This window comes from Condylostylus longicornis, unplaced genomic scaffold (genome assembly GCF_029603195.1).
Source record: "Condylostylus longicornis isolate FDR11 unplaced genomic scaffold, ASM2960319v2 ptg000010l, whole genome shotgun sequence".
Lineage (NCBI taxonomy): Eukaryota > Metazoa > Arthropoda > Insecta > Diptera > Dolichopodidae > Condylostylus > Condylostylus longicornis.
The window spans coordinates 12386785-12412747 of NW_026577979.1; the positions used below are offsets into that span (position 1 = coordinate 12386785).

At 23.6% G+C, this 25963-nt stretch overlaps 1 protein-coding gene across 1 annotated transcript in view; it reads right to left on the reverse strand.

Annotated features, from left to right (window-relative positions):
* LOC129618649 (neuronal acetylcholine receptor subunit alpha-7) overlaps positions 1-25963 on the reverse strand; it is a 234127-nt gene that overhangs the window by 27166 nt on the left and 180998 nt on the right. Inside the window, exons 5-6 of the mRNA XM_055533529.1 lie at positions 19129-19204; positions 15857-16051 (exon numbers count right to left, since the gene is read on the reverse strand). Coding sequence (XP_055389504.1) covers positions 15857-16051; positions 19129-19204 — 271 coding nt within the window. The remainder of the gene's footprint in view (positions 1-15856; positions 16052-19128; positions 19205-25963) is intronic.

A 25963-nucleotide genomic window follows, 5' to 3' on the forward strand; every position in this document is an offset into this window, starting at 1 on the left:
TAATTGAATTTTTTTGGTAATTAAATAGTCGAAACAGAAGTATATTGAAAATTTTGATGTGATTTCAATGTAGATTTAAATTATTGAAAAACAGGGTTTTTATGTTTTTACGGAAAATTGACAGTAAAAATTATTAACTTTTGTTGGTTTCTTTGTTACAGACACTGTTGATCATAATTAAATGTCCTTGTTTTCTTTAAAAAAAAATCAGGCTTTAAATATGAGCTATGTGAATTGGAATGTGTAATGAATAAAGGATGATAATGAATATTATTGCCATGTTTTTTAATTAAATGATAGTTACTTTTATATTTTCATTTCGATAATGGAAGTATTGATTATTAAATTTAACCTTTTTAAAACCTAGCAATTAATTTCTGTAATTTTAAGGTATGTTATTTGTATTAGACAATAGAAAGGATTACTAAAAATACACAAAGCGCCAACACTAATATATTTCTAAAGTATCAGAGAAACTGCCAAAATGTCGAAAGTGCACTCATAAGTCTCGTTCATGAACATTATCATATTCATTGCTATGTTCATATTGGAAGCTCCGACTAATTGAGGAAACCGGTAGCTACATTTCTCCCTTCTGTAAGCTGATTCGCAGTTCTTATGTTCTTATTTATTTGACAATGGCTGGGGATCCATCATAAAATAAACTTAAACAAAATAAAGCCTAAGTCAGAGGACGCTGTTAAGTCAGAGGCTCCTAAGGGACATACTTTTACTTTGGTCAATTTTAGCGCGATAAGAAAATTTACAATCGAAAATCCCTGTGTGCGAATAATATTATTAGTACTTGAATTTCTAAATTCCCCTTAAAATATTGTCGGGTTTTCATTCTAAGGAAAATTGCCAATTTATTTTAAGAGCAATAGCACATTTTTATTATGTGTTCTTGTTTCTGATGTTAATAAATTTATATTAACATCAGTTACTTCTAAGACTTATATTGTGATCGATATTACTGATACACTACAATATTCAAAATTATTTGAAATTTTAAGCTACAATCTGGTGTAGAAAATCTACAATCTGGTATAAACGCATAACCGCTGAATAACAGAAAGCTGAAGTGAAGCTGTATATAGTTCAAAGCAAAAGGAAGTTAACTACTGTGAAAGGAAACATAAATGAATTGAACAAATACAATGAATTTGAAGTTTTGAGTTTCTATGACAATTGAAAATATTCAATTATCAAAAATGTGTCAAAAATTTTAATCTTTAATAAAAATTATTTTCCTTACAAAAAATCTCAATTAAATTTTTTTCTTCTCCTTCTAAAAAAATTCTCTCGTTAATTTGATTTAATAAAATCAAATGCATTTGCTAGACGCGGTTGACTGATTTTTTTCGAATCTTTTCGTTTATCATTGCTTCTTCCCTTTGCGTCTAACTCTGTCGTTGAATTTAGAATGTTTATGAAGCAGAGTTAATCAGCGATAGTCTTACTGACTTCTTCTAGTCATTATTGGTATTTGAATAACCAACTGAATACAAAGCTTTGTATTTTTTGTCGTGATTTTTTAATTTTAGATATGCTTCAATATTGTTCCAAGATCAAATTTAAGATCAAATATTTTTCATTTTGACAGCGTAAAACAACCACATATAAATGTCTAGAAATTTTTGGATACGCAAATTTATAAATCGGGTTGCGAGAATAGGTCAAAAATGAAATGGAAAATTTTTTCATTTATATTATTATGATCATCTCTGTTCATAAAGTTGTAAACACATTTCCGATTTCATGATTCTTTTTAAACATATTTTAAACATTGAAATAAATTATCGATATTTTTACTTTCCTATTTTCATTTAGTATTTTACAATTTTACATGGATTATTCTATTTTTAAAATTTGCTTTTCTTACATTAAATTTAGAACTCCATTGTTATCGTACATATGTATCTCATATATGGAGTACATTTACACGACGCCTGCACATGTATGCAGGTGTGTTTTTAAAAAGTGCACAAGAATTTTCAGCACTAAAAATCTGGAACCAGTTTTCACTAGTCTAGTAATTACTATAGTACTTGCCTTCATTTTGAACTAGTTTCTACATAATATTAGAAATTCTAAATATTTTTGAAATGAGTGCTGTACACATGACTAAAATTTGCCAATAAGATTGTTTATAAACTTGTAATATTCCAATTACCATGATAATATCAGAATTCTAATAAATATCACGCATTGTTAGATACACAAAATCAATTAAATATTTAGAATATCAACTGCAATCTCTTCTTCTTTGTAATTATTCTATTTACTATTATTAAAATGCTTAATTCACATGCAGTTGTGTATAGTGAGAGCAGATAATTGTTAAAACAAGGTCACATATTTTTATGTTCTCTAGTTTTCATATTATACATAAATGTGTGTATATATTTTAATTCTTCGTGTACGTATCGATTGTTTCAAAAGAAAACAAATGAGTTTAAAATTTGAATTGTAATTGAAAATGAAATTTCAAAGGAATTTTTTTATTAAAAACAAAATAATTGCTTTGTTTAGATTTATTTGTGATTGTTATTATTATGTGAGTATGTGTATGAAGAATAATAAATATTCCAAGTTGAAACAGAAAGCTATTTTATTTGAAAACTTCAATATTCTAAAAATAAATATTATTTTCGTATATAAGAATTTTCACTTTTTATTCGTAATTCAACAATTTCGTCACGTAGTGTGGCTCACTTTTACACAATAATGAATCCTGTACCTTTGAAAACGTGATTTTCTTTTTTAATTAATGTGATTACAGAGAAATAATTTGTGGCGTAATTTCGTATTATGGGCTGTAGATGAGGAAAGTATTTGGTTAATAATTGTAGAGTGATTTCTTTAATGCTCGGTTTTCCGAAGTTTTCTATAACATTTCACACGTGCCCTAACAGTGCTTCCGAATTATTTAACAATTTAATACCTTAATTTAGTAAACGTTCTATGAATGCGCAATTTCATTTTCTTGATACTGAGATCATGAGATTTACAGCCATAGTTAAGTGAAATATGTGAAACCATGTATATTTCAATAGTTTCAAATCATCGTTGTTTGATGATATTTCGACCGAAAGCATTTACTTTTATTTTTGTATTACCTAGTCTTTAATTTTAAAATCGAAACGTTTGAAGTAGTTTCCATCTTGTCCTTACAGAGCTAATTAAACATGTTTTGTACTAAAATTGTTTCAATCCAAGAATTGAAATTTATTTTATAATTAAAGTCTTTTCTAAAGCAAAAGTATACTAATACCTTTCTTATAATACAATTAAGGCACAGTTAATGCCTGTAGTATACCGCAGCATTAAAAATGTTCACAATTAAAATAATCTCGATATTAATTAAAAAAATATTTTTAATATTCTTTACATCAAATTCATTTTGTCTTTTATGTGGGATTAGAGTCAAATTTATTCCAGAGTATAAAATGCTCAACTAAAATTAATAAATTTTAAATAACATTTTCTTCTCATATAGCTGAGTATACGTGTAGTATGTAAATTTATTTATATATATAAAAATATCTAAATAATTATGTATATTTACTTTCAATCTGCTACATTTTTATAATAACTCATTTTATTTTAGTCATCAACATCATATCAAATGAATATCCTGATTTGAATATTAAATATCTATCATTTACATTCACGATTATTATTAAATTATATGTACGCTGTAATATCTAACATATATATTTTTTGCTTGTATATATAGAGGTGTCTGTATGTTGCCATCATTAACTTTATGTTAAGAATGTACTTATACTCCCATATATTGTAGAATCTCCAAAGTGATTTAGTCACGTGCGTTATATTACAAAATAATGCCTACTAGCAACAACACATAAATTATTCGTATAGGCATAGGTTGCTCTCATACATATTATATTATCTATACTTATTAGTATATACTCGTATATGTATTTGAAATAAATTAACTCTTAAAGTAGACTTTAGGATGAATTGCGTGCGTATTGTCTTGTATGATTATATTTTTATATCTATGCATGCGCATATAAAAAATTTAGTATAATGATCTTTTGTTACCCACAGACATTTAATATATGTACATATATAAGAGCTTCTTGAACCATCATCATTTTTTATTAATTTTATGGTTGCAAATATACGAACAAAAAAAAAGTAAAGTAAAAATGCAAAATAAAATTTCAAAACTCCTTTTTCTCTTTTTAATAGTTCAATTTTGTTATCCTTTTTCGTCTCTATCTCACTTTCTCTCTCTATAACATTATTAACTATTCTTATTTTGATTCCTTTCTTGTAAATAGCCAGCTAGTAGTACCATATTCATAGTTTTATTGTGATAAAATTTGTGAAAAAAATGAAGAAAAAAAAACAAAACACGATATAATGAAATAAAAGAAAAGTCAATTGAATCAACACACTGGCTATTTACAAAAGATATTCCATTCACGATTACCACAATGGGGTCATATTCGCCTTAAAATTAGTTATCATTAATTTTTATGATAATGTTAACATAATAACGATACCGTTATCTACTTTTACTCTTTTAAAATTTTCCTTCTCTTTCATTCGTATAGTATTTTAGTAAATTCGAGATTTTTTCTAAATGTATTCGATATTTTTCTGGCAATTTATGTAAAAGCACATATTTCAGTTCGGAAGGGGTTTCTAAAGTTGTCAAATAAGTTTTAAGTATATAATCTTCTACTTCTGTCATGATAGTTAGTTTAATGTTTCTGTAAAATTTTATCATATTTCTCAGATTCTCAAACAAATTTCTCGAGTCTCAGTGAAAAATGAAACTGATAAGTCCGAAATTAGTTGATATTGGGTACAGAGTCGGGAATTTTGAACTTCAACTTGTCTGTAAAACAAACAGCTTCTTTTTTTGTAAAGTCAAGTGGGAAAATTTTCAGTCAACTGGTAAAAAAAACAAATAATTGTAATCAAGGATTATTTAGAGTTTCCTTCAAAAATTGGCCTCATTTTTTAAGTAATCATCATTGTATCTATTTATGTTACTTAAAGTTTTTTCTTTGCACGAGATACCCTTCGAATTTAATGGATTCGGAAATTGGCGTAATATTGGATGAAAATTGTGCTCTCAATATTACATCAAAATTGGCTCATTTTCCCTTATCTTTACAAATTTTCCAAATTTTTTGTTGTAAAGTTGCAGTATTAAGACGCCAGCGCCAGATGAGTCAGCATAAAATAAATGATTAGATGTGGTTCATAAATAAATTTCTAAATTATGTGTGGGCTTTGTTGAACTTAAGAAAACTAATTAAATTAATATTTCTCTGTAATACAAAGTAAAAATATTTTTAACCCTAAATTTATTTCTTAATAATTTAGACTCCTCTATAGCAGGACTTTTAATCGCAGAATTTAATTTAAAGGCTAATTGTATAAATTGCTCATTTATAGCTCACTTGTTCAGTTATAGCTCTAAAGCCTCACTTGCTCATTTTTGATCTTGAAAACCATAAATCTAAATCAATAACAAAAATTGCTGGATTGCCAAAAACGTTTGCAAAATAATAGGTTTTGTTAGAATAGCGTTAAAATTTCCAATTTCTATTCCGATAATTAGAGTTTTTGCAACAAGTCGCTGAAATTTGCTTTAGTCTGGATATTCAGTGCTATAAGAAAATGTCTAAATTAAAATATTATTTGAATTTTTTATGTTGAATTGCATATTGCTAGTAACATTGGAACATTCACGCATACATTTATGATGACAGTAAAAATCGATATTCTGACTTTGATATTTAATGAATTTTTGTTTTTATTTTTTCTGCAAACTCACAAACGTATATGTTCCTTACTGATTTTGACCATTAAATAACGGAAGTAATTTTGTAACTTTTGTTTTGCATTATTCTAGTTTACTTATTTTTTTTTGTGCAATTTTTTTTTTAAAGTGCAAAAAAGTGTTTTATTTAATAATGATTTTGGGAATTTGTTACATGCTTTTCCACTATGTGGTTTCATTTATTCTATATGTATATAAAACACTTACCTAATCTACCTGTAAATAAAAATCTCATGCAGTTAAAGTTTTAAAGTTCATATTGTGGTTTTAATGCTGTTGAATGGTATGTATTGAATTTTAAAATTTAAGTCTCTGTAATCGTATTTCTTCTTGATTTGTAAAATATTCATTATACAATACCCGAGGTTTAAAATTAATTTACTTTGATACTTCTCATCTGATTAAAATTTTTCGTTTTCATAATTTATTGCCGACGGTTCGTTAGTCGAAATTTAAAAATACAACATAAAATTTTGCAAATTGAAAAGAATTGAGCAAACAGCTTTTCGTTTTAAATAAAAACTATAATATTAAAGCAAAATATTTACGAAGTCTTGTTTTTCAAGTTCTAAAATTTATTAGCCAAGTGAAATAAAATTTTATCTTACGATATTGTGACGAGAATCATCTAAATTGCATTGATTCTTAACAAAAACACGATATCTCGTTCTTTAGTTTTCATTTGAATTTTCATTTATTTTCGTATAATAATAAAGGTTTCTCAAACGGCAGTTTTGGATAAGCAAATTAAGTAACCCAATTTAAAATTATTTCTCTTAAAAAAATCCATTAAAAATGCAATACTTCTAGGAGCTGATAATTTAGGGAATTGGTTATCTTGTCTATATTAATCGTTAAGTTGTGATTGAATTTTTAAGAAAATGCTAGTTTAAACTTTTTAAATTAATAATCTTCTTAGTGATTCTACGCTGTTTCATATTAAAAATACAATATGTGTGAATGAATATTAGAAATTGTTACGAATTTAAGCAGTGTTTTTGAACTGCATTAAGTAAATGCTTCTTTTGAAGAAAAACTGAATTAGTATGAAATTTGAAATTTTGGTACTCAACAAATATCTAAATATTAGAAAATTTTTTATTTTCACATATAGAATTCAATTGATTTTCTCCATTTTTTTTGCATTGTTGTTAATTAAATAGATTTTAATGTGGAAAACTCACTGTTTTAAAGCTAGTAACAATTTTGAACTTCTTAAAAGTACCACTGGTTAAATATTGTTGACAAAAATGCTTAAAGGTTAATTTGTTAGCAATTATATTGAGAATAGAATGTGATCCATGTATTAACTGGTATACTATTTTTAATAATATTAGAATATTTTATAAGTTAAATACTTAAATTGAATATTTTTGCATTTTGTTTCATGGAGTTTGTAATTATTTGTTCATTAATGGATATATTCATATGAGCATAGTATTGAAAATTTTTGCAAAATTTATTGTTGTATTATATTAAAACCACGAATAGTTTTCAAACAAATTTCAATATTGTAACTAACGCAAAAACGTACTGTGAATTGCTCGAATGTTAGCCTGTCGCGAAATACGCAAATGTAAATGAAAAGAATTCCAAAATAACTTCATGATTTAATCTTAAATTTTTGGAAATTTCTCATTTATAATTTTTTTTCCGTGATCTACAGCTCAAATTGTTTTAAATAATTGTACAGCACTTGCTAAATTTGAAGTGTATTTGGCGATTTGAAAGTATTTCATTTCAAATTTGTTCGACTTTTTCTGAACGAAATCAAAATATCAATACACTGTTGGAGTAAGTAACTGAAAAGGAATAATGGGAGAATATCAGTGTGTAACTCTATTCGAAGGAAGCAAAAAAGCTACTCTTTCTTAATTAAAAATATTCAAATGGAATAAAAATTTTCAATACCAATCAAAATTTTTATTAAATTTTGAAAATAATTGTTACAGTACTTGCTTAAATTGAATGAATACTTATGTATAAAATGTTATCCATGCTCACATACTTATTGTATGACATTATACATACATCATACATTACACAATATTTTTCTCACTTTACTATGTAAATGTACATGTTTGTTATGTTAAATTGGTATTTGATACATGTAAATGCCACAAATGTTTGAAATCGGATCACGTACTTAAGAGGTTCCTTTTCTTGTTTGCTTGTGATCCTTAATGTTTCGGCAATAAATTTATGTTTTCTCTTGCTTTCAATTTCTTATTTTTTTACTTTTTCTTTTTTTTACTATATTTTGTCGATTCAAAATAGAAACACACATAAATATATGTATATGCATGCCTAATAAATATACACACATGCTCACACAAATAATATATTTTCAGAATTAGTAAATATTTTATTTTATTCTTTTTTTTTTGTTTGTCCTTTTTAATTTTATATAGAATTAACAAAATGTTCAAGTTTATAAAATGAAAATAAAAAGAGAAATACAACATATTGGAAATCCTATTATTAAAGTGAAATAAAGACGAGAGAATGAGATGAGAGAATCGTTATACTCTGGGTTTTACTTATGAAATATTAAGGTTAAAATTTATTCAAATAGTGGATCGGTAATAATAAATCAAAATAACATTTTTATGTGATTAAAAGACATGAAATATTTGTAATAATTCATTTTCAAGAAATTGATGCTTAATGATAGAATTAAAAAAAATCAAAAAGAAAGAAAATGATGGAAACAAAGATCGTATGTGATTTGAAGAATTATGAAGAGAACAGGAACGTGGTATGAGATAACAAACAGCCGACGATTAATTCTTAAGAGAATCAGTTATAAAATGCTCAAAATTCTCTTACTCGATAATTTTGTATATAAGGGTATAACAATATATAATCAAGTTGTTATACGAGTATATGTATGCATGTATTTAGATGTATATTACATATGTATGTATATGATTTGGGATTTCATCTTTATTTATGTTTTTTAGCTTTTTTTTCTCTTTTCGTTTTAATAAATTGAAAATTCTCTTTTAGAGATATAATATACAAGTAAATAATATGTTCACCATATGTTTTCATGTAATTTGTTTCGATTGTTTTTTTTTATTTTTGTTTCGTTTATTTGTTTGTTTGTTTATTTAAGATGGAAAAATATGTGAAGGACATTAGATATTAGCACGTACCATTGCCAATATGATACACCATTACACAACTATATTACGTTATGGTATGAGAACAAAATATAACAATATAAAACACAAACAAACAATCGAACAAGAAAAACACAAAGAACATGTATTATTGTAAGTTAACAAAAGAAATTATTATTTAATAATAACATACATACATTTAATAATATACACATAGCAAACATAATATAATGAATATAAAGGGTGGAAACAATGTAATGTACAATTATTAGCATTTTGTAAAAAAATATTTTTTGAAATTATTTTAAATTTGTGTGAATAAAGTAAAAATTTTATTACATCAGAATCATATTAATATGAGTTTATATTATGAATAACGGTGTTAAAACAAAACTTAATGACAATTTCTAAAAAAAAGTATTGGTTTATAAAAGAAGTAATACAAAAACATTTTTTGCGTTTAAAGAGCATTGAACACCGAATGAACTATCTAGTCTGGCATTTTATATGGTTCGGGAAAAGTTCGTTTCAATTAATAATACAATAAAATTAAATTCAGTTTAGCTGAATCAGGTGATCTAGATTAATAAATTAAAGTTTTATTTACAAAATAGTTTATTATAAAAAAGTTTATTTTGTAATTTTGAGGTTTCGCATTTAAACCAAATTCAGATCAGCTGAATACGTGGGAATTAATAGAAGAATATAAAAACTTAATTCAGCTTGGGCATAAATTTTTTAATAGTTCACGCCGCAATAATACACAATTCGGGTAAAATTCAACTAATTCAACTAAAAATAAATTTTTAAAACAAATTCAGCCCTTCGTACTGTAATTATTTGAAATTTAAGGTTTTGATTTTTTAAATTCCGTTAAGAGCGTATAAACTATTACACTAAAAATTTTAATAAAGGGTATTTGTTTTCATATAATATGTAGTAAATAATTAATTTAAATATTTTGAGCTAATTAGGTTGATTAAAGTATACTAGTAACTTTTTTAAATAACTATGAAATTTTTTTTTAAATATTTTAATCACTATCAAACTGTAACATATAAAAACTAATTTATTGTAAATTACATACTTTTGGGGGTTTTAAGTATAGAGGGTCGGAATAGATAAGGAATGGAAGATATTTTTGAAATTTGATTTACAGGAATATACTAAAAATAGTATACGATAATTTATATTAATTTTAAAATAGCAATGTTAGTTGTTCTTAATTATTTAATTAGGTATTATAAAATTGAATTAATAAAAAAAGTTATTTATATAAAAATGTTTAAATAAAAATTATCGTTTAATTGTTTAATCAAAAAAAAAATATTACTAAAAATATTTTAAAAATATTTTAATTCAAAATTTTTCACATTTAATGTTTATAATTTAATAATTTAAAATTTTAATTTGTCTTTAATTTAAAATTTATTTTTTTTTTTTTGTAGATCAATTCGCTATAAAATTCCAGTATTAATACCAATTATCAAATTTCAAATTTTTCAAATGAATAACTAAAATATCCTCAATACTCACCAATACCCAAAAATAGATTAACAGGAATATTATCACACTCTATCTAATCTATATAGGAGTAATCTTTTATTATTAAAAAAAAAAACAAAAAAAAAAATTTTAAATATTGAATGAAAAAATAATTAACTTAAAAAAAAGTTATTAAAGGCTCGATATTCCATTTTGTAAGCCACATAAGATACTTTTTTATTAAAGTCCTTAAGACGTTCGTTCCACCTGGATCGGACCACTCATGATTACTCCCGATGAATATTATGATAATTGTGACTCTGCATATTTCGACTTAAATGAAAGCTTTCGACAGTGTTCATTTTTTTCCGGTTTTGTCATGCGCATTTTTTTTTTATTGGCTTAGTTCGTGACATTAAAGATATTATTTTTATATTATAGTAATTAATTAAACCCTTTATTTAATGATTTTTCTTATTAATAGCTTCAATTCTACCCACGGTTTTGCGAATGCCAGCACACTTAGTAGCTTTCTATATATATATATATATAGATATTTTTAAACAAGCGAGTGAGTCAATATTTTATATATATATATATATATGTTATTCTTATGTCTCTGATTTTGTCAAAGATGCTGTGAATTTTTTTTTAATTACTAATTATTTATTCTATTATTATTAGAAATCTTAAATTTTAGGATTGCATTAAATTAAATAATATTTGAATATTTAAACTTTATATTTGATTTGCATATTTGTAATCGAAATTAATATTGGAGTACAATTCATATTTGTGGACTAATCTTATACAGATGAAAAATTAAATATCATATTTGTTATAGTAAACAGTACATTAGATTATTCCCACCCTGTACGAATATATGTAACATTACAAAATGTCGTTATACTACTAAAAGAATTCTAGTTATTTTTAGTGAAATTTTTTCGTTTTTTTTTCAGTTTTAAAAGAAATGTTAATTTTACCAAAACTTCATGTGGCGGCTTGTATATCGTATATATTAGAATGTGTTCAATTGAAATTATATCACGTAAAATATGCTAGAAAATATTTTGAAATTGAAGTTAAATTTGATAAATATTAATATTTTATTTGTTAAAAAAATAATAAGAGAATAATATTTTTGTTAGGATATATAATTGGATCATTGAGAACCTTTTCTATTTATAAACAAATCTGGTAATTGAGAAGTGAGGTATGATTTATAATAACTAAATTTCATTTAATGGTGACGCACACCGGATGTAATTATATTTTTTGTTTTCTATTTTCAAAACATAAATTATTCGAAGAAAATTTGAGCTCCATATGGTATAGTAATATTGTTTTTAAATTTAATTCACAAATTTATGATTAAGCTAAATTCAGCAACTCATGTCTAAGCTGAATCCGATTTAAAAACGTTATTACTGTAATATAGAACTCAGTGAAAACCTAAAATATTTTTTATGATATTTTAACATTTTTTATGTTTAACTATATATAGGAAAACGAATGTATTAAAAATACAAAATAGCTAAAATATAAATTTAACTAGCTTAAATAATTTATTGAAAACACAGCAGGGGGGGTTTCTATGAGTATAAAATTTTGTTTTAATTGTTTTTTTTTTTTAATTTAAAATCTAAAATTCTGTGTATTTCATTGTATATAAAATTGCTATTGCATATAAACGTTATTTAATAAGGATATTCGAAATATATGTATATATAGGTGGGAGGATATTATAAAAAGGACAAAACTATATATATGTATATATATATATATGTAATATATATATATGTGTATATTTACTATTCTACTATATATATATATTTCAAATATTGAGGAGGAACAAGAACTAAGCAAAATAAATATTATATACTATATAAAAGTGAACATAAAAAAACTATATATATATGTATAACTACGTGTATATATGGCGTTTGTTTATACTTTTTGGAAACTATATATTTATATATATATATATGTATAATATTTATATGAAAAAACACACAAAATAATTTTTTTAGGGAATCTGCTTAAAGTTGAAACTTCTTATGAAATTTGTTATAAATTTTTAATTTTAAATAAATATATTTTACCTTTAAGATCATTTGAAATTTGATGAATTTTTGTATATATATATATATTGTTTGTTTTGTATATGTAGCGATAATGCAGCGGGACATAATGATCTGATTATTTTTTTCTTATAATTAAAATTAGGTTTTGCATTTTTTGACTATACGAGTAATAAACTATGATTATATTAACCTACATAACAATGATATTGTGTTATAATAAAAGTTTTATATGTATATATAAAAATTAATGAAGCGGTGGACGGGGGTCAGTAATTTGAACGAATGAAATTGATATTATTTTGAAAAACAAAAAAAACATACAGTTTGAATCACGATTGATTTTAAAAGTATAATATTTAATTATACTAGTATATTATGTAAAAATATTAGGTATATGTTGTATATAAGTGAATATAAATTTACTTGTAATTTCGGCATATAATTGTACTCCGGTATTTTTAAAATTTTGTAAACACTATAGAATATTAGAAAAAAATTTCTGTATTAAAATCCAAATTTTCTAATAATTTTTAAAAATTGGCTTTAGTACATTTTACAAATTTTTAGTATAAATTCATAAAAAAAATTTTTAGTACAAAAAGTACTAAAAATTGTAGTTTTTTATTACAAAAATTTTGAAAAGCAAATATATTTAAATTTTTTTTTTTAATAATTTTATTTCATAATGAAATAAAATTTTAATGTCATTTTTGATTATTTTTTATTATAACTGGTTATGTAATACTATTTATATATATATATATATATATATTAATTTGATATTCTATTATTTATATATATATGATTATGTTCTAAAATATTCTGAGAACAGTTGTTTATTTGCGCGTTATTTCATTTCTAACATAAGCTATTTGCATATTATATTTGATGTAAATTTATTTGGTTGATGGTATAAAATATTCGAAAGAAAGAAGAAGTAGTAAAAAGTGAATTTGAATTGATAGTTTTGAAGTTTGAAATTAAAAAAAAAACCAAGATATTTATGTAGGATTTTTTAAGTTAGCGAGTATTAAATAATTGGTTTGTTTAGCATCTTATTTGGAGAATGGATATTTTATGACTTTAATAATATTCTAACGTTTATTCATGCAATATTTTATAACTTTAATAACATTTAACTATGAACATTTAAATTTACAACAAAATATTGTAAGAGAGAGGTAGTAATATTTAGTAAGTTGGTAGTATTTTGGTATTTGCACTGTATTTTTTTTTCTGTGTGATTTAAATTGAATAATATTGAATCGGAAAAATTGTTATAATATTAGAGTAATTTTTGTTTTTGCGTATACTTTTCTTTGTTTTTGGCTTTTTTTTCGTAAGTCTCGTTAATTATAAAGGAAAAGTGTTTATGAAACCTATTTTATTTTGGACATTATTATAAAATTAATTTTGTAGTTTAGAGCAAAAACTGATTAAGTCAACTTTCATACTTCTTAAGCTTATTTGAAATTGGGATTTTTATATACTGTTGAATAACACTGAAAATAGGTAAGTGAAAAAAAAAATTAGCCAATATTCAAACCAAGTAATTTTATTTCCATTTAATTAATCTGTACTCTATTAAAATTATTAGACTCGGAATCTGTCTATATTTATTTGTATTTATAAGAATTAAACAAAAATTATGTGTGACTGCTCTTAACTAATAAATTTTAAAATTTACTATCGAAATTGGTTTGAGAGTTATAAGAAAAAAATCGATTATAAGAGCCCTGTGAGGACCCAGTTTTCAAAAACGGGTTTGAGAAGAAAATGTATAATATAATATAATTCTATAAAAAGTACAGATTTTGCGTGCCCTACTTTAAATTTATCTTATATATAAATTTCAATAAATTTGAGAAGCAAGTCATTTATTTATTTCATTTTTTAATTAGGGGGGAGACGAAATAAATTCGTAAATAAATTAATATTACAGTTTGTATTCTGTAGTTTATATTGTATTCTGTCAAAATTAGTTTTGTGATACTAAATTTGTTTTGAATTCTGATTATTATCTCATTTTAATGAATGAAATCCAAAATTTCAAATAAAATTTATTCGACATACAATTTTTTGACTTAATAAGTTATTGCTTAAGGCCACAGATTTTGACAACAATAAAATTATTGTGTAAATTGTTGGTATAAAAATTTTCATTAATAATTTTTCATTTTGAGGTTCTAATTGATAAAGGATTTTAAGGTAAAATTGTCAACATTTTAATTTTAAACATTTTCGAATTTTGAACATTTTCAAATTTAAACTTAATAATGACATAATTAGCCTTAATTAATGACAACAATGTCTATAGTATTAAATATAAATGCAACAATTATTTAAGTACAAATAACAAAAATCTAAAATGCTCTTATGTTGAACAATAAGCTTTAATCATGCATTTTCATTAACAACCATATTCAATATTCTATGTATAATAATTGTATTTTTTCATATAGTTTTTTTTTTTAACAAAATAATGTTAAGAAAGTTCAAAATTGGAAAATTTAGAAAGTATTAAGGAGGCTTAGTTAAAATTGAGATTTAAATACGATTAGAAGGGAAAATTATTGATAAGGTTATAAGATATTAGTGTTATTCAAAATGGCTGGATGAAATCATAATATAGAATCATTGAAAATATTAAAAATATTGTAACTGAAATTGAAGTTGTAGTTTTAATTAAATTGTACAAGATCTAAGGATGGATTAGTGAAATTACATAATAGAGTAGGAAAATTTTTTAACATAACATTTTTTTGGAGATTTAGTGAGTACAATACACGGTGTATGATATTTGCTTACATCAAATTCGTATAAATATTGAAAGGACTTTGCATCCTTAGTTTGGACCTAAAATTTATACTGAAAATACTGGTTGAGTGAAAATTATTTTAGGTTTCATGAAAAATTAATTTTTCCTTAAACACTTTAAACATTCAAATGTAAATTATTGATAAAATGAATTCATTTTGGAAGAATGTGAGAGGGACATTGAAATTGATTCGATATTTTATATGAGTAAGGAACAAGACTTACAAGAATTTTGTATACGCAATTAAAAAAATTCGTTGTTATTTTTAAGAAAATTTGTTTTTTTTTTGTACAAAAAAGTTGTTAAATTTAAAATTTTTTTTTGTTTTTTACTATTTTTTTTATTTATAGCTTTACTATATTTTTTTAATAATTTTTTTTAATTGTCTTTTTTGTATAATAAAATTTTTTTTTGGGTGAGTTTCTATTTATCGTGTTAACGGGGAACAATTTTATTTTTGTTTTTTTTTTTTGCTTTACGAATCTTTGTAAATAGAAACAGTTTTACTCACCCAGTGAAAGCTTTTCACCAGAATCTGGTGGCAGTGTAAAACCTAGGAGAGCCATTGATGCTATTAAAACGCATGGCACTATCAAATTGAAAAAATAATATAAAGTTTTACGTCGAATTAATATCGCAAATGTTATATCGATATATGGCTCTGGACAGCAATTGTAATAAATTTCGTTACGTTTTCCAGGAACACCTGTAAATGAAACATAGAGAAAAAGAAGAAGAAGAAAAAGAAAAAAAAAAGAAAATGTTATAGAAAAGATATTAAAAAAATAAAAAAATAAAAATAAAAAGCAGAAAACAAGAAAAAAAAAATAAAATTAATTCAATTTAAAAGTTAAGATTTTTTAAAAATATTTTTTTTTATTTTTAATATGATTTTCTAATGAAAAAATTAAAAATGTAATAATTGAAATTTTATATAAAAAACTCTGAGTTGTAGGGGGAAATGTACACAAATATATCAACGTTTCCAATTAAATTACAACAGAGCTGGGCAATGATGTGGCAATTATGATAAGATAATCAAATGTAATTTATGAAATTCTAGAGTTGACATTACAATATTGATATAGTATTGTTACTACAATGTACACAGTATCAATTAGTATTTTACAAATTTAAGAAATGCCCCGGAAATACATTTTCCTTAAAATTTATAGCTTAAAATTAGATTTCAAGATAAGTCCACTTTATAATTCTTCTGTGTTAAATATATGGCATTTTATTGCAACATCATCAATTTGACGATTATATCATATGTCAAATGATAGTCTTATATGTATGCCCTTACATATATGACTATCAACACTTTTTTTTCAAAATTGCTCCTACAAAACGCAATGTCATATAAAATAAATCCAGAGAAAAATATCAAGACCCTAGAATTCTTAGCACTAATGTCAAATTGTATTGGGGTTCATGACTTTTACTTATGATCTGCAAGTCACGTTACAATGAGAAAGAATAATTGTAATTAGTAAATATTTTGAAAACATTTTAATCACAATGAATAAGCCAGCTCAACAAGAATTCAGATAAATGGCCTGAAACTTAGTGAAGAATAAGGTTTAATTAAATTAAAAAAATTTCAATAATTCTTAAATAATTTTATTATAAGTTCTTCATTTATTCAGAACTAATATTATTATCCTAGTTTAAATTTAGTTATCTATATTATATTTCTATTCCATTTTGGGCTTATTTAGCTTGATTTATGGTTACGCAAATATTACTAGTGTCACCAAAAAATATTATTGAAAACAAATAACACATATATTGCAATGAATTTAAAAATTAAAAATCGAATTTTGAAACCTTACGATTGGCGGGTGCCTAGATAATTAAGAATGTTAAAAATCATTGTTTCTATCAACTTTGGTCAAATATGGTTAGCTAACTTACATATTTCGCTAAGAATTATTTTAATAAATGTAGTCGTACGAAAACGTATACACAAACTAAATAAGGATCGATTAAGACTAAATAAATCGATTTACAAGTTCTAAGAAAATTGAGTAAAAAATCTGTAGTTTTTCTATATTTTTAAATGTTTTATTGAATCATGTAACAAGATTTTCTATTTCAAAGAGAAATTGCCAAAAATTTCTAAAAGTTTTAATAATATTATGTACGTACTTTTCTTATCTTATAATTGTATTGCACGTAACTTAATTAATTTGATGGTAATTTTAATGTACAATCGTACACTCCCAATTAAAATAAAATGAGAAAATTTTAAATCTTAATTTTGTTTCTCTCGAATAAGAATAAACGATTCAAATTTTTCGGAACATTGACATGCTCCATTTTATGTTAAATGTTATTTACTTGATAAAATTAAATTTTTTTCTAAAATTATATTGAAGTCAAAAGGAGAACTTTTTAAGCAATTCATAGCATTGAATACTTAAATATTTTGCATGGTTTTTGATAATTTGAAAGAATAATTTTATTTTGATAATTTTTTAATCGATTTCATTCTTAAATATTTAAAAATACAAAAAAAAAATTAGATATGATTATCAATTTGTAATTTATGTATTCGCCCACTCTTTGATTACTTCTGATGTCAAAGTAAACATAATATTAACATTTTCCTCCTTTTATGTAAAAAGTATTAGACCTACTTTGTTCTGCTTTGAAGTAAACGAAAAAATTTGTTTTTTGTTTTGATCTTGACTTTGTGAAAAATGACAAAAATTTAAATGAAATATTAAAAAATATGTACATAAATTATTTATACATATTATAATAATATACATACATTCCTCAATAAAATTTTATACATACATACATATAGACAGAAGAAATCATTACAAAATTAAAGTGCTTCTTAACGTTTTTATCCTTTGAAAATTTTCATCATTACTTTAATAAAAAATAAGTCATTCGTAAATATCCTTAAATCCTCGGAAATAAGAAAATTTTGTTGGAATTTTGTTGCGAAAACAAAAAAACTATATAAAATTTATGATATTTTTTTTTGATGCAAACAAAAAACTTTCCAACGAATTATGAGCTAAAATATTATTATATTTATATATGTACAAAATATATGTACATATATATACATATGCATATTAAAATAATTCAGGTTAGGAGACAAAATTATATCCAAGAATAGTAGAATATTAAGAATTGTTCTTGCGTAATTCTTAAAGGTCCAAAATGGAACTAGCTACTTTATACCAAGTAAGTTTTTGGAACTAGTGCTTTAATTTAAATGGTTTAAAATATGGCGTTCTTCTTGATCATAATTCCTTAGGAGTTATATTATATAACACTAGGTTCTTTCGGTGGTCGGTAACTTTATCTAGACAACTTTATATTGGTTTCATCAACTCTCTTTAATATAATAAAAGGGTGTTATTACAGACTTTTGATATTGTTCGGGTAACAATCTAATTAATTGCATATTTTTAGGTAAGTCTGTACAATAATCAAATTTAATATTTAGGCAATAGAGTTTGATAGAGTTTATGAATTATTAAATAATTATCGAATTGTTCATTAACTTAATTAATTAAAGTAAAAGTCAGCCACATATTTTAACAACAGGATTAAATCCTCCATTGTATTGTTTGTTTTTTCCTTAAATTTTGTTGTAATATTGCTTGCAAAATATTTCAAAACGTAGAAATAAATTTGTGATACATTTCCAAAACCAGTTAATATTTTATATAAAATATTTTTAAATCGTAAAATCCATAAAATGACAGTAGGTATAATGTATATTATATAACAATAACAAAACAATGAAAAACTTACCTAAAAGTTCCCATTCACCATTTGTTATAAAACTTGATATATCACCACCGGCTTCATCCTGCAACTGAAGGTCCAACTAAAATCATATAAAAGAAAATGAAAAAGCGGAAAATTAAAAATGCAATATTTAAGAAAAAAAAAACAAAAATATTAGCGTATGTATAGAAAAAATATGAGTGTTGAATTATATATAATTCCTTTAATACATGTTGGTATAAAATTATAATGCCATAATATTTGAAAAATTTTAAAATTGTAATATAAAAGAAATATTATACGGGAGGAAAAATTTTAATGTTATCGGTGCTTCGAGGTTTAGCAGCTATTTCATTCTATAATTTATACTCTATGAATGACTACAAAATTTCAGAGTAGAGGTAAAAAGTCTGTTTAATAGAGTCTGGTTAACAGATTATTTATTTGTGTCTTCGATCTCTTATAACGGTTCTTGCTTTATTGCTTCAAAATATTATTGATTAGTTTCTAAGAATTCGATACATTTCAATTAAATATCATATTGTTTATAAACTCATTTAGTTTAGGTGTAATGATATGTTGATGATTTCCTTGATATTTTTAGTTTTTATGTATGAAAATTGAATTAAATTCATTTTATTTACAAGCATTTCTAAATGAATGGTGTAAAAAAATCAGTTAGTATAAATGCTCCAAAATTTCGATATTTTTGAAAAAAAAAGGAAGATAAGTGAAATTTTCTACAAAATCCCTAGAAGTATGCAAAATTTTTATATAATTTTCATAGCTTAATTATTATTTCTTTTATATTGTAAGGGACATCAGATACTTTTTCTAGGTAAAATATTCAGCCAGTTAGAATATACTTTAATATTGTAACCAGTTAAATATACTTTACGGATGTTGTGCAAATATGAAATTTATATCACTAAAATAAAATTCATTTAATTATATTATAATGTTTGATATACAAATGCGCTAATTCAAACTCAATTATTACAGAGCCAACTCAATTATTAAAGGAGCCAGAGAATCATAAATTTTTTTTGGTGTATATAATTAACTTGTAAACGATTTTATTCCTGCCATTTTTCTTAATATTAAATCAATTGATGGAATTTTGTATGACACTGTAAGAAAGTTATTACAAAAGTGATTCTAATTCTTTGTTTTTTATCATTTTTTTGAAAGATTTTATTTTCAGTTTAATGCCAAACTATTATATTTCTTTATTGTCCTTGTTATTGTTGTGTCAGAGTAAATAAATATATTTTGGTGATGAACAAAAGCGAAAATATTATATCATATACATCTATATAAAAATGTCAAAAAAAAAAGTTTTTTTCATTACTATTTTCCATTATTAATTACAAAAAGTAAATATATGAAAGAAAAATATAAAAATTATAAATATAAATTGCATATTTTTTATATAAATATATTTATAAAATGTAAATATTTAAAATTCTTCTATCTTTTGACAATTTTCTTAACAGCAAAAATTTTTCAATTTAAAATTATAATTTTTTAAGTTAAAAAACTTTTAATGAAATCAGCTTAAATATAAAATGAATTGGAGCAAATATAATGATATTAAATTTTGTATAACTTTGCTATAATTAAAAATTTATTTTGCTAATTATATTGTTATATTATAGGTAAGTGTTTGTGAGAGTATATTTTTGTAATAGTGGTAGAAATTTTGTAAATTAATTATTATTTTGATAGGATTATTTTTTTTTATTTATGAAAAATTGATTGAAATTATTGTTTTATTAAATGTGGGAGTATTTATTGAATTTCGTTAAATTGTCAAAAACTTAATTTTTGGTTTGTGCCTATGAAAGTACTTATTAAAATGGAATTTTTATGTTCCTCTCTATTAACGGAATAGTTTTCCAAAATATGTTTACTTTACTGAAATTATTCCTGCATTTCTGCAACTCACTTTTCAATAGAAATTTTGGACATTTGAAGAAAATTATGAATGGAAATGTCGAAATATATTATGAAAATGAAAAAAATGAAAAATGTGTATGCGCATTGCGTTGAGTATGCAGTTCTCGTAGTTGTAATTTTTCCTTTATAATTTTCAGAAAATTACTAAGCCTAGCTTTATTTTGAATTTATCATTAATTGTGTTTTGTTTTAAATACATCAGTATATCAATAATGCGAATTAAAAGGCGTTGCTTTTAGTTTTACTAAACAAGTTGAGTCTAGATGAAAAATTAAGAACCTGTTTGTTTTTCACCCGTAGAAGTACCTTATCATAATATAATGAAAGATATTCGTATCTGAGGGAACCATACCTTAGATTCGTATTTTATTGGGATTTAGCTATAGGCATGTCAGTAAACAGTTATAACAATTTACAAAAAGGCAATACTCTACTTAAATTTTTAATTCGCACAAAAAAAAACCGAAGCTATAAAATTTTGTATTTGAAAAGATTGCTTTTGAATTTAATGTGAAACTGCGGCTGTGATCACTTAATATATATGGCCGGTATTAAAATAGCATTTGGAATGAAGATATAAGTATATTTGTAGTGATTAACATATTCCTTTCACATGAAAATTTCCCAAAAAAATATTATTTCATAGAATATGTAGCTGGTTTTTCACAGAATTATTTTAACAAACGATAATTACGTTATTTATAAACAGACGCCTACTTGCGTCATCACTTACGCGTTTGGACTAAAGTTTTTTGGACAATTCTAAAATGTTTTGTTTTTAATTTTTATAGTATAAATAATAAGGGACTGTAGAGAAAAGATAAATAAAAAATGAGAAATTTAAAGAATGCGTTGCAAAACACTCTTTTTAAAGAAAAATTTATTTCAATTCATTTAGTTTTAATTTATGATTGTAAATTAAAAAAAACATTATTTATTCTTTCAATTTTTGAATTACTTAAGTTTTGAAAAAATATTTTTGTTTTTGTTAACAACAACATGTTAAATGCAAAAAAAAAAAATTCAAAACCAAGTGTTTTAAATAGTGGCTTTTTTTCAATGCACTAAAAAGAAAATTATCGCATTTTTCAAATTTTCATTTTTACTGTATTTTTGAGAAACAGTAAAATTTTTGTCAGTGAAATCCACTGAAGGCGAAAATATTACCTACATTTTACATATAGAATTTTACATATAATTTTTTTACATATAGAATTAAGCACAATTATGAATAATATTTTATTAAAAAAACAACAACTAAAAATTTTTCCTTAATTTTCTAATTCCGAAATTTGGAAAATCATATATAATTTTTGGACAACTAACCAGTATAGATAATGTGATCAAACAGGCAAAATAAAGAGAGAGATAGGAGTTCCCCAATATAGCAATGTTTTTTAAGGAATTTCAAGAAGAAATCTATGATATGGATTTTGTAACGTCCTCAATTAATTTGTGTTTGAAAATTAAGATTCACTTTTATTATTCAGTAAAATTATATTGGACTATTCACATTTAGGTAGAATAAATATTTTATGGAAATTAACATATAGTTAAAATGGTGAATAGGCACTTGACTTTTTTTTACAAATATCAAAGAATTCTAATAGAATTCTTGCTATGACAAAGTTTGCAAGGCAATAAAAGTAAGAACAGCAAAATTTGAAATTTCTTAAATTTACACACAGTTTTATTTGTGAATTATTTCAATTACAAATTCATTAAATCTCTTTTAATTCAATGATTTAAAATTTGATTAAATTTTAAAATTGAATTGAGATTATTGAATGCTCAACATTTATTTCATTAATTGTAGAGAACATTTTCAATACCGCAGTGTAATAATATAGAAACACAAAAAATGCCAAAGCTTACCATTTTTATGATTATAAAATTCATAGTGTTGTAAAAAAGAATAAAAACAATACTATAAAAAAAATGTAAAATCACGAAAAATGGTTAAAAATTGTCTTAAAAATGTCAGTGTTATCGAATTTGTCTCATCTTAATTCAACATTTTTTAAGGATCAATACTTCTGTTCCGTACTGTAATAATAATTATTTAAAAAATATTTGTCTTTCGTTTTTAATAAACATCATTTTGTCAAAGAAATTCTTAGTTATTATCAACTTATATAATACATGTATGTACATAATATTATGTACATATTATGTATATGTACAAATAAACATACATGTGTAGGTAATTTTGTTTTTTATATAAATACACAGTAAGAAAATCAAAGGCAAAAGTTTTCTTTATAAAATTTTTTATATGAAATTCTTTTAAAATTTATTTGAGAACAAAACTTATTTTTTATTTTTGAATTTCATATAAAATTAAAAAAAAAAAATAAAGATATTTTTTAATTTTACTCTTATTATTTATTGTTATTTATATTTCATAGAATTCTGGGAGCAAGATGGATGGGTGGTATGTAGGGTAAACTTCAAGGTTTTGCTGTATAGATGCATGGTATAGTTAAATGAAATGAAATGAATTTTTAGTATTTGTGCAATGTACTTAATATTGTATCTTTGCTTTTGAATTTTAATATTTTTGTTTCAAAATTTTTAATACATTAATGTTATATAAAAATTAAAATTTTTTTCCTTTACTTTATTCCAAGAAAAATAAAAGAAATGTTTTGAACTTGCGAATTGTTGACATTTAAAAATAAAATTATAAAAGTGAATAAAATGATTTTTATTAAAAATTATGTTGTTAATTTTTGCGTTCAAGAAATTTCTTCAAAATGTACTTGAAATAATTAATATAATTAAAAAAGAATTTTTTCTTTTTTCTGGGACTTACTCTTACCAAATGGGCGATTTAATTAATTAACTACCTTTTTTGTAATTAAATACAAAAGATTTTACCAAATTTTATGCAACTAAATAGATTTATTTCAAAATAAAATCGCTCAAATTACATTTTTCTTTATTAAAGGGCCAAATTGTACATTTAACAAATTCGTACTAAACCAATGGTATTCAAATAGGTATATCATATTTCCTTTGAATTTGTTGAAAAATAAGTTTTTAATAAAAGTTAAATTGTGATTAATTTTTCGCATCAATATAACCAAATTACATAATGGAATAATTATTGCATACTTTTATGTTGAACAGAATAATTAGGTGTGTCAAAATAAATAAAATCGAAGTTGACTATACAATTTCAGCCCATATGAATAACAAAGTTACTATATGAGAAAACGTGGAAAGTCATGTGGAACAAACTGTATATTGTCATACAACTCTTAAAATTATTTATCCGAGAGGGTATTACAGAAATGAGGTGGCTACTTATTCTTCTTCCTTTTAATAATTTTCAATGAATCCTATAGAACAATTAGAAAAACATTTAAGTTAAAAAGTTCGCAGTAGGAAAATTTTATTAATCAAAGAAGATTTTATTATAATTTAAATTCACGCTGAAATACTTTTAAATTGTGCAGTTTGCTTCAGAATAAGTACCGCAGTAATTAATTCTTAAGCAAAATGCACTAAAAGTTAGCATACTTTTCATAGTATATTGCTCTGCCATTATTCAATTTTCCTATTCAGAGAGTTTAATTGGCATCATATTAAAATGATTTACATAAGCCTTTTTTCTGCATCTTTCCTTAAGATTTAAATTATATTGTGACATCAATGTGATTTTTCCTGAATTTGAAGTAATGAATTTTTGAATGCTCGTGTTCACTCGAATGTTAATAATTTTTATATCTACTATAAAATTTATTTTATAGAATTTTTTACACCTTAAAACTGAATTCAGTTTAATGGTATTTTTGTGTGATGATTTTTGTTAATAATTTAAAAGCTATTAGAATGTTATCTTTTTAGCATATTTATAGTGGAAAATTTTCTAAATATTTTATAGGGCTTAAAATGAGATTAAGAAAATTTCTTTTGAAATAAATCACAACAGTTCAGCTATTCATTCAATTTCTAAGAATATGAATGCTCAGTAAATGACTTTAACCAGTAAAAATTATTTTTCATTATTTATATGGTAGGAAGCAAGTAGCTGGGATTTAATATTTTCTTAAATTTATTTATAATGATCGAGAAAACGTCTTATGATTTGAATTATACAAAAATTATCTAATGTTGTTCGTTTAAAAATCTTATGTTTGTTCGTTTATTGCAACGAAATTTTGAAAACCCATTTTTGGTTTCGTAGCCTATGATGAAAGCAAGATATATTGACAGTAATTTCTAAGAAATTTTCATGTCAAAAGAGATAATTTTTTTCGAAATAATAACTTTAAGTAGACCATGAGAAATAGACTCCTCAAAACAACTTGAAATATAATAAATAACTACGTCATTTTTGAAAAATAATGCGTTATTTCAAAAATTGAGTTTCTAATTTTTCAAGAATCTCACGGTCAGTCTTTTCTTGAGATTTTCAGAGATCACGGTTATACTTTTTTTTAAGAAAAATTTTCTTGATTGTCTCAATGGTTTTACTTTGATGAACGTTCTTATCCTTTAACCTTTTGTACACATGTTCCATTTTTGTCCAGCAATATTTTAAAAATGATATCATTTGTAAATTATCTAATTAGTTTACTTTCATCTCTCAAGAGCGAATGCAAAAAATTCGAGAATATAAGAAACTGTAAGTGCTTTTATTACAAAGAGATATTAAAAAATAAAAAATTTAAGCTCGTTTTTTACAAATTTAAGGACAAGATGCAAAAGTGGTACCTGTGTGCACTCAACGCCCCGAAAAAGTAAGTATGCACTCAAATGGTTAAAAGGGTACTTTGCTCTTCTTATGAATTCCATAGGTTATTATATTAGAAAACATCGACATCTGTAATATGAATAGGAAGAGCGTAGTCCAAACGAGGTGGAATAAAATTTGATGAATTGCAAACGTGAC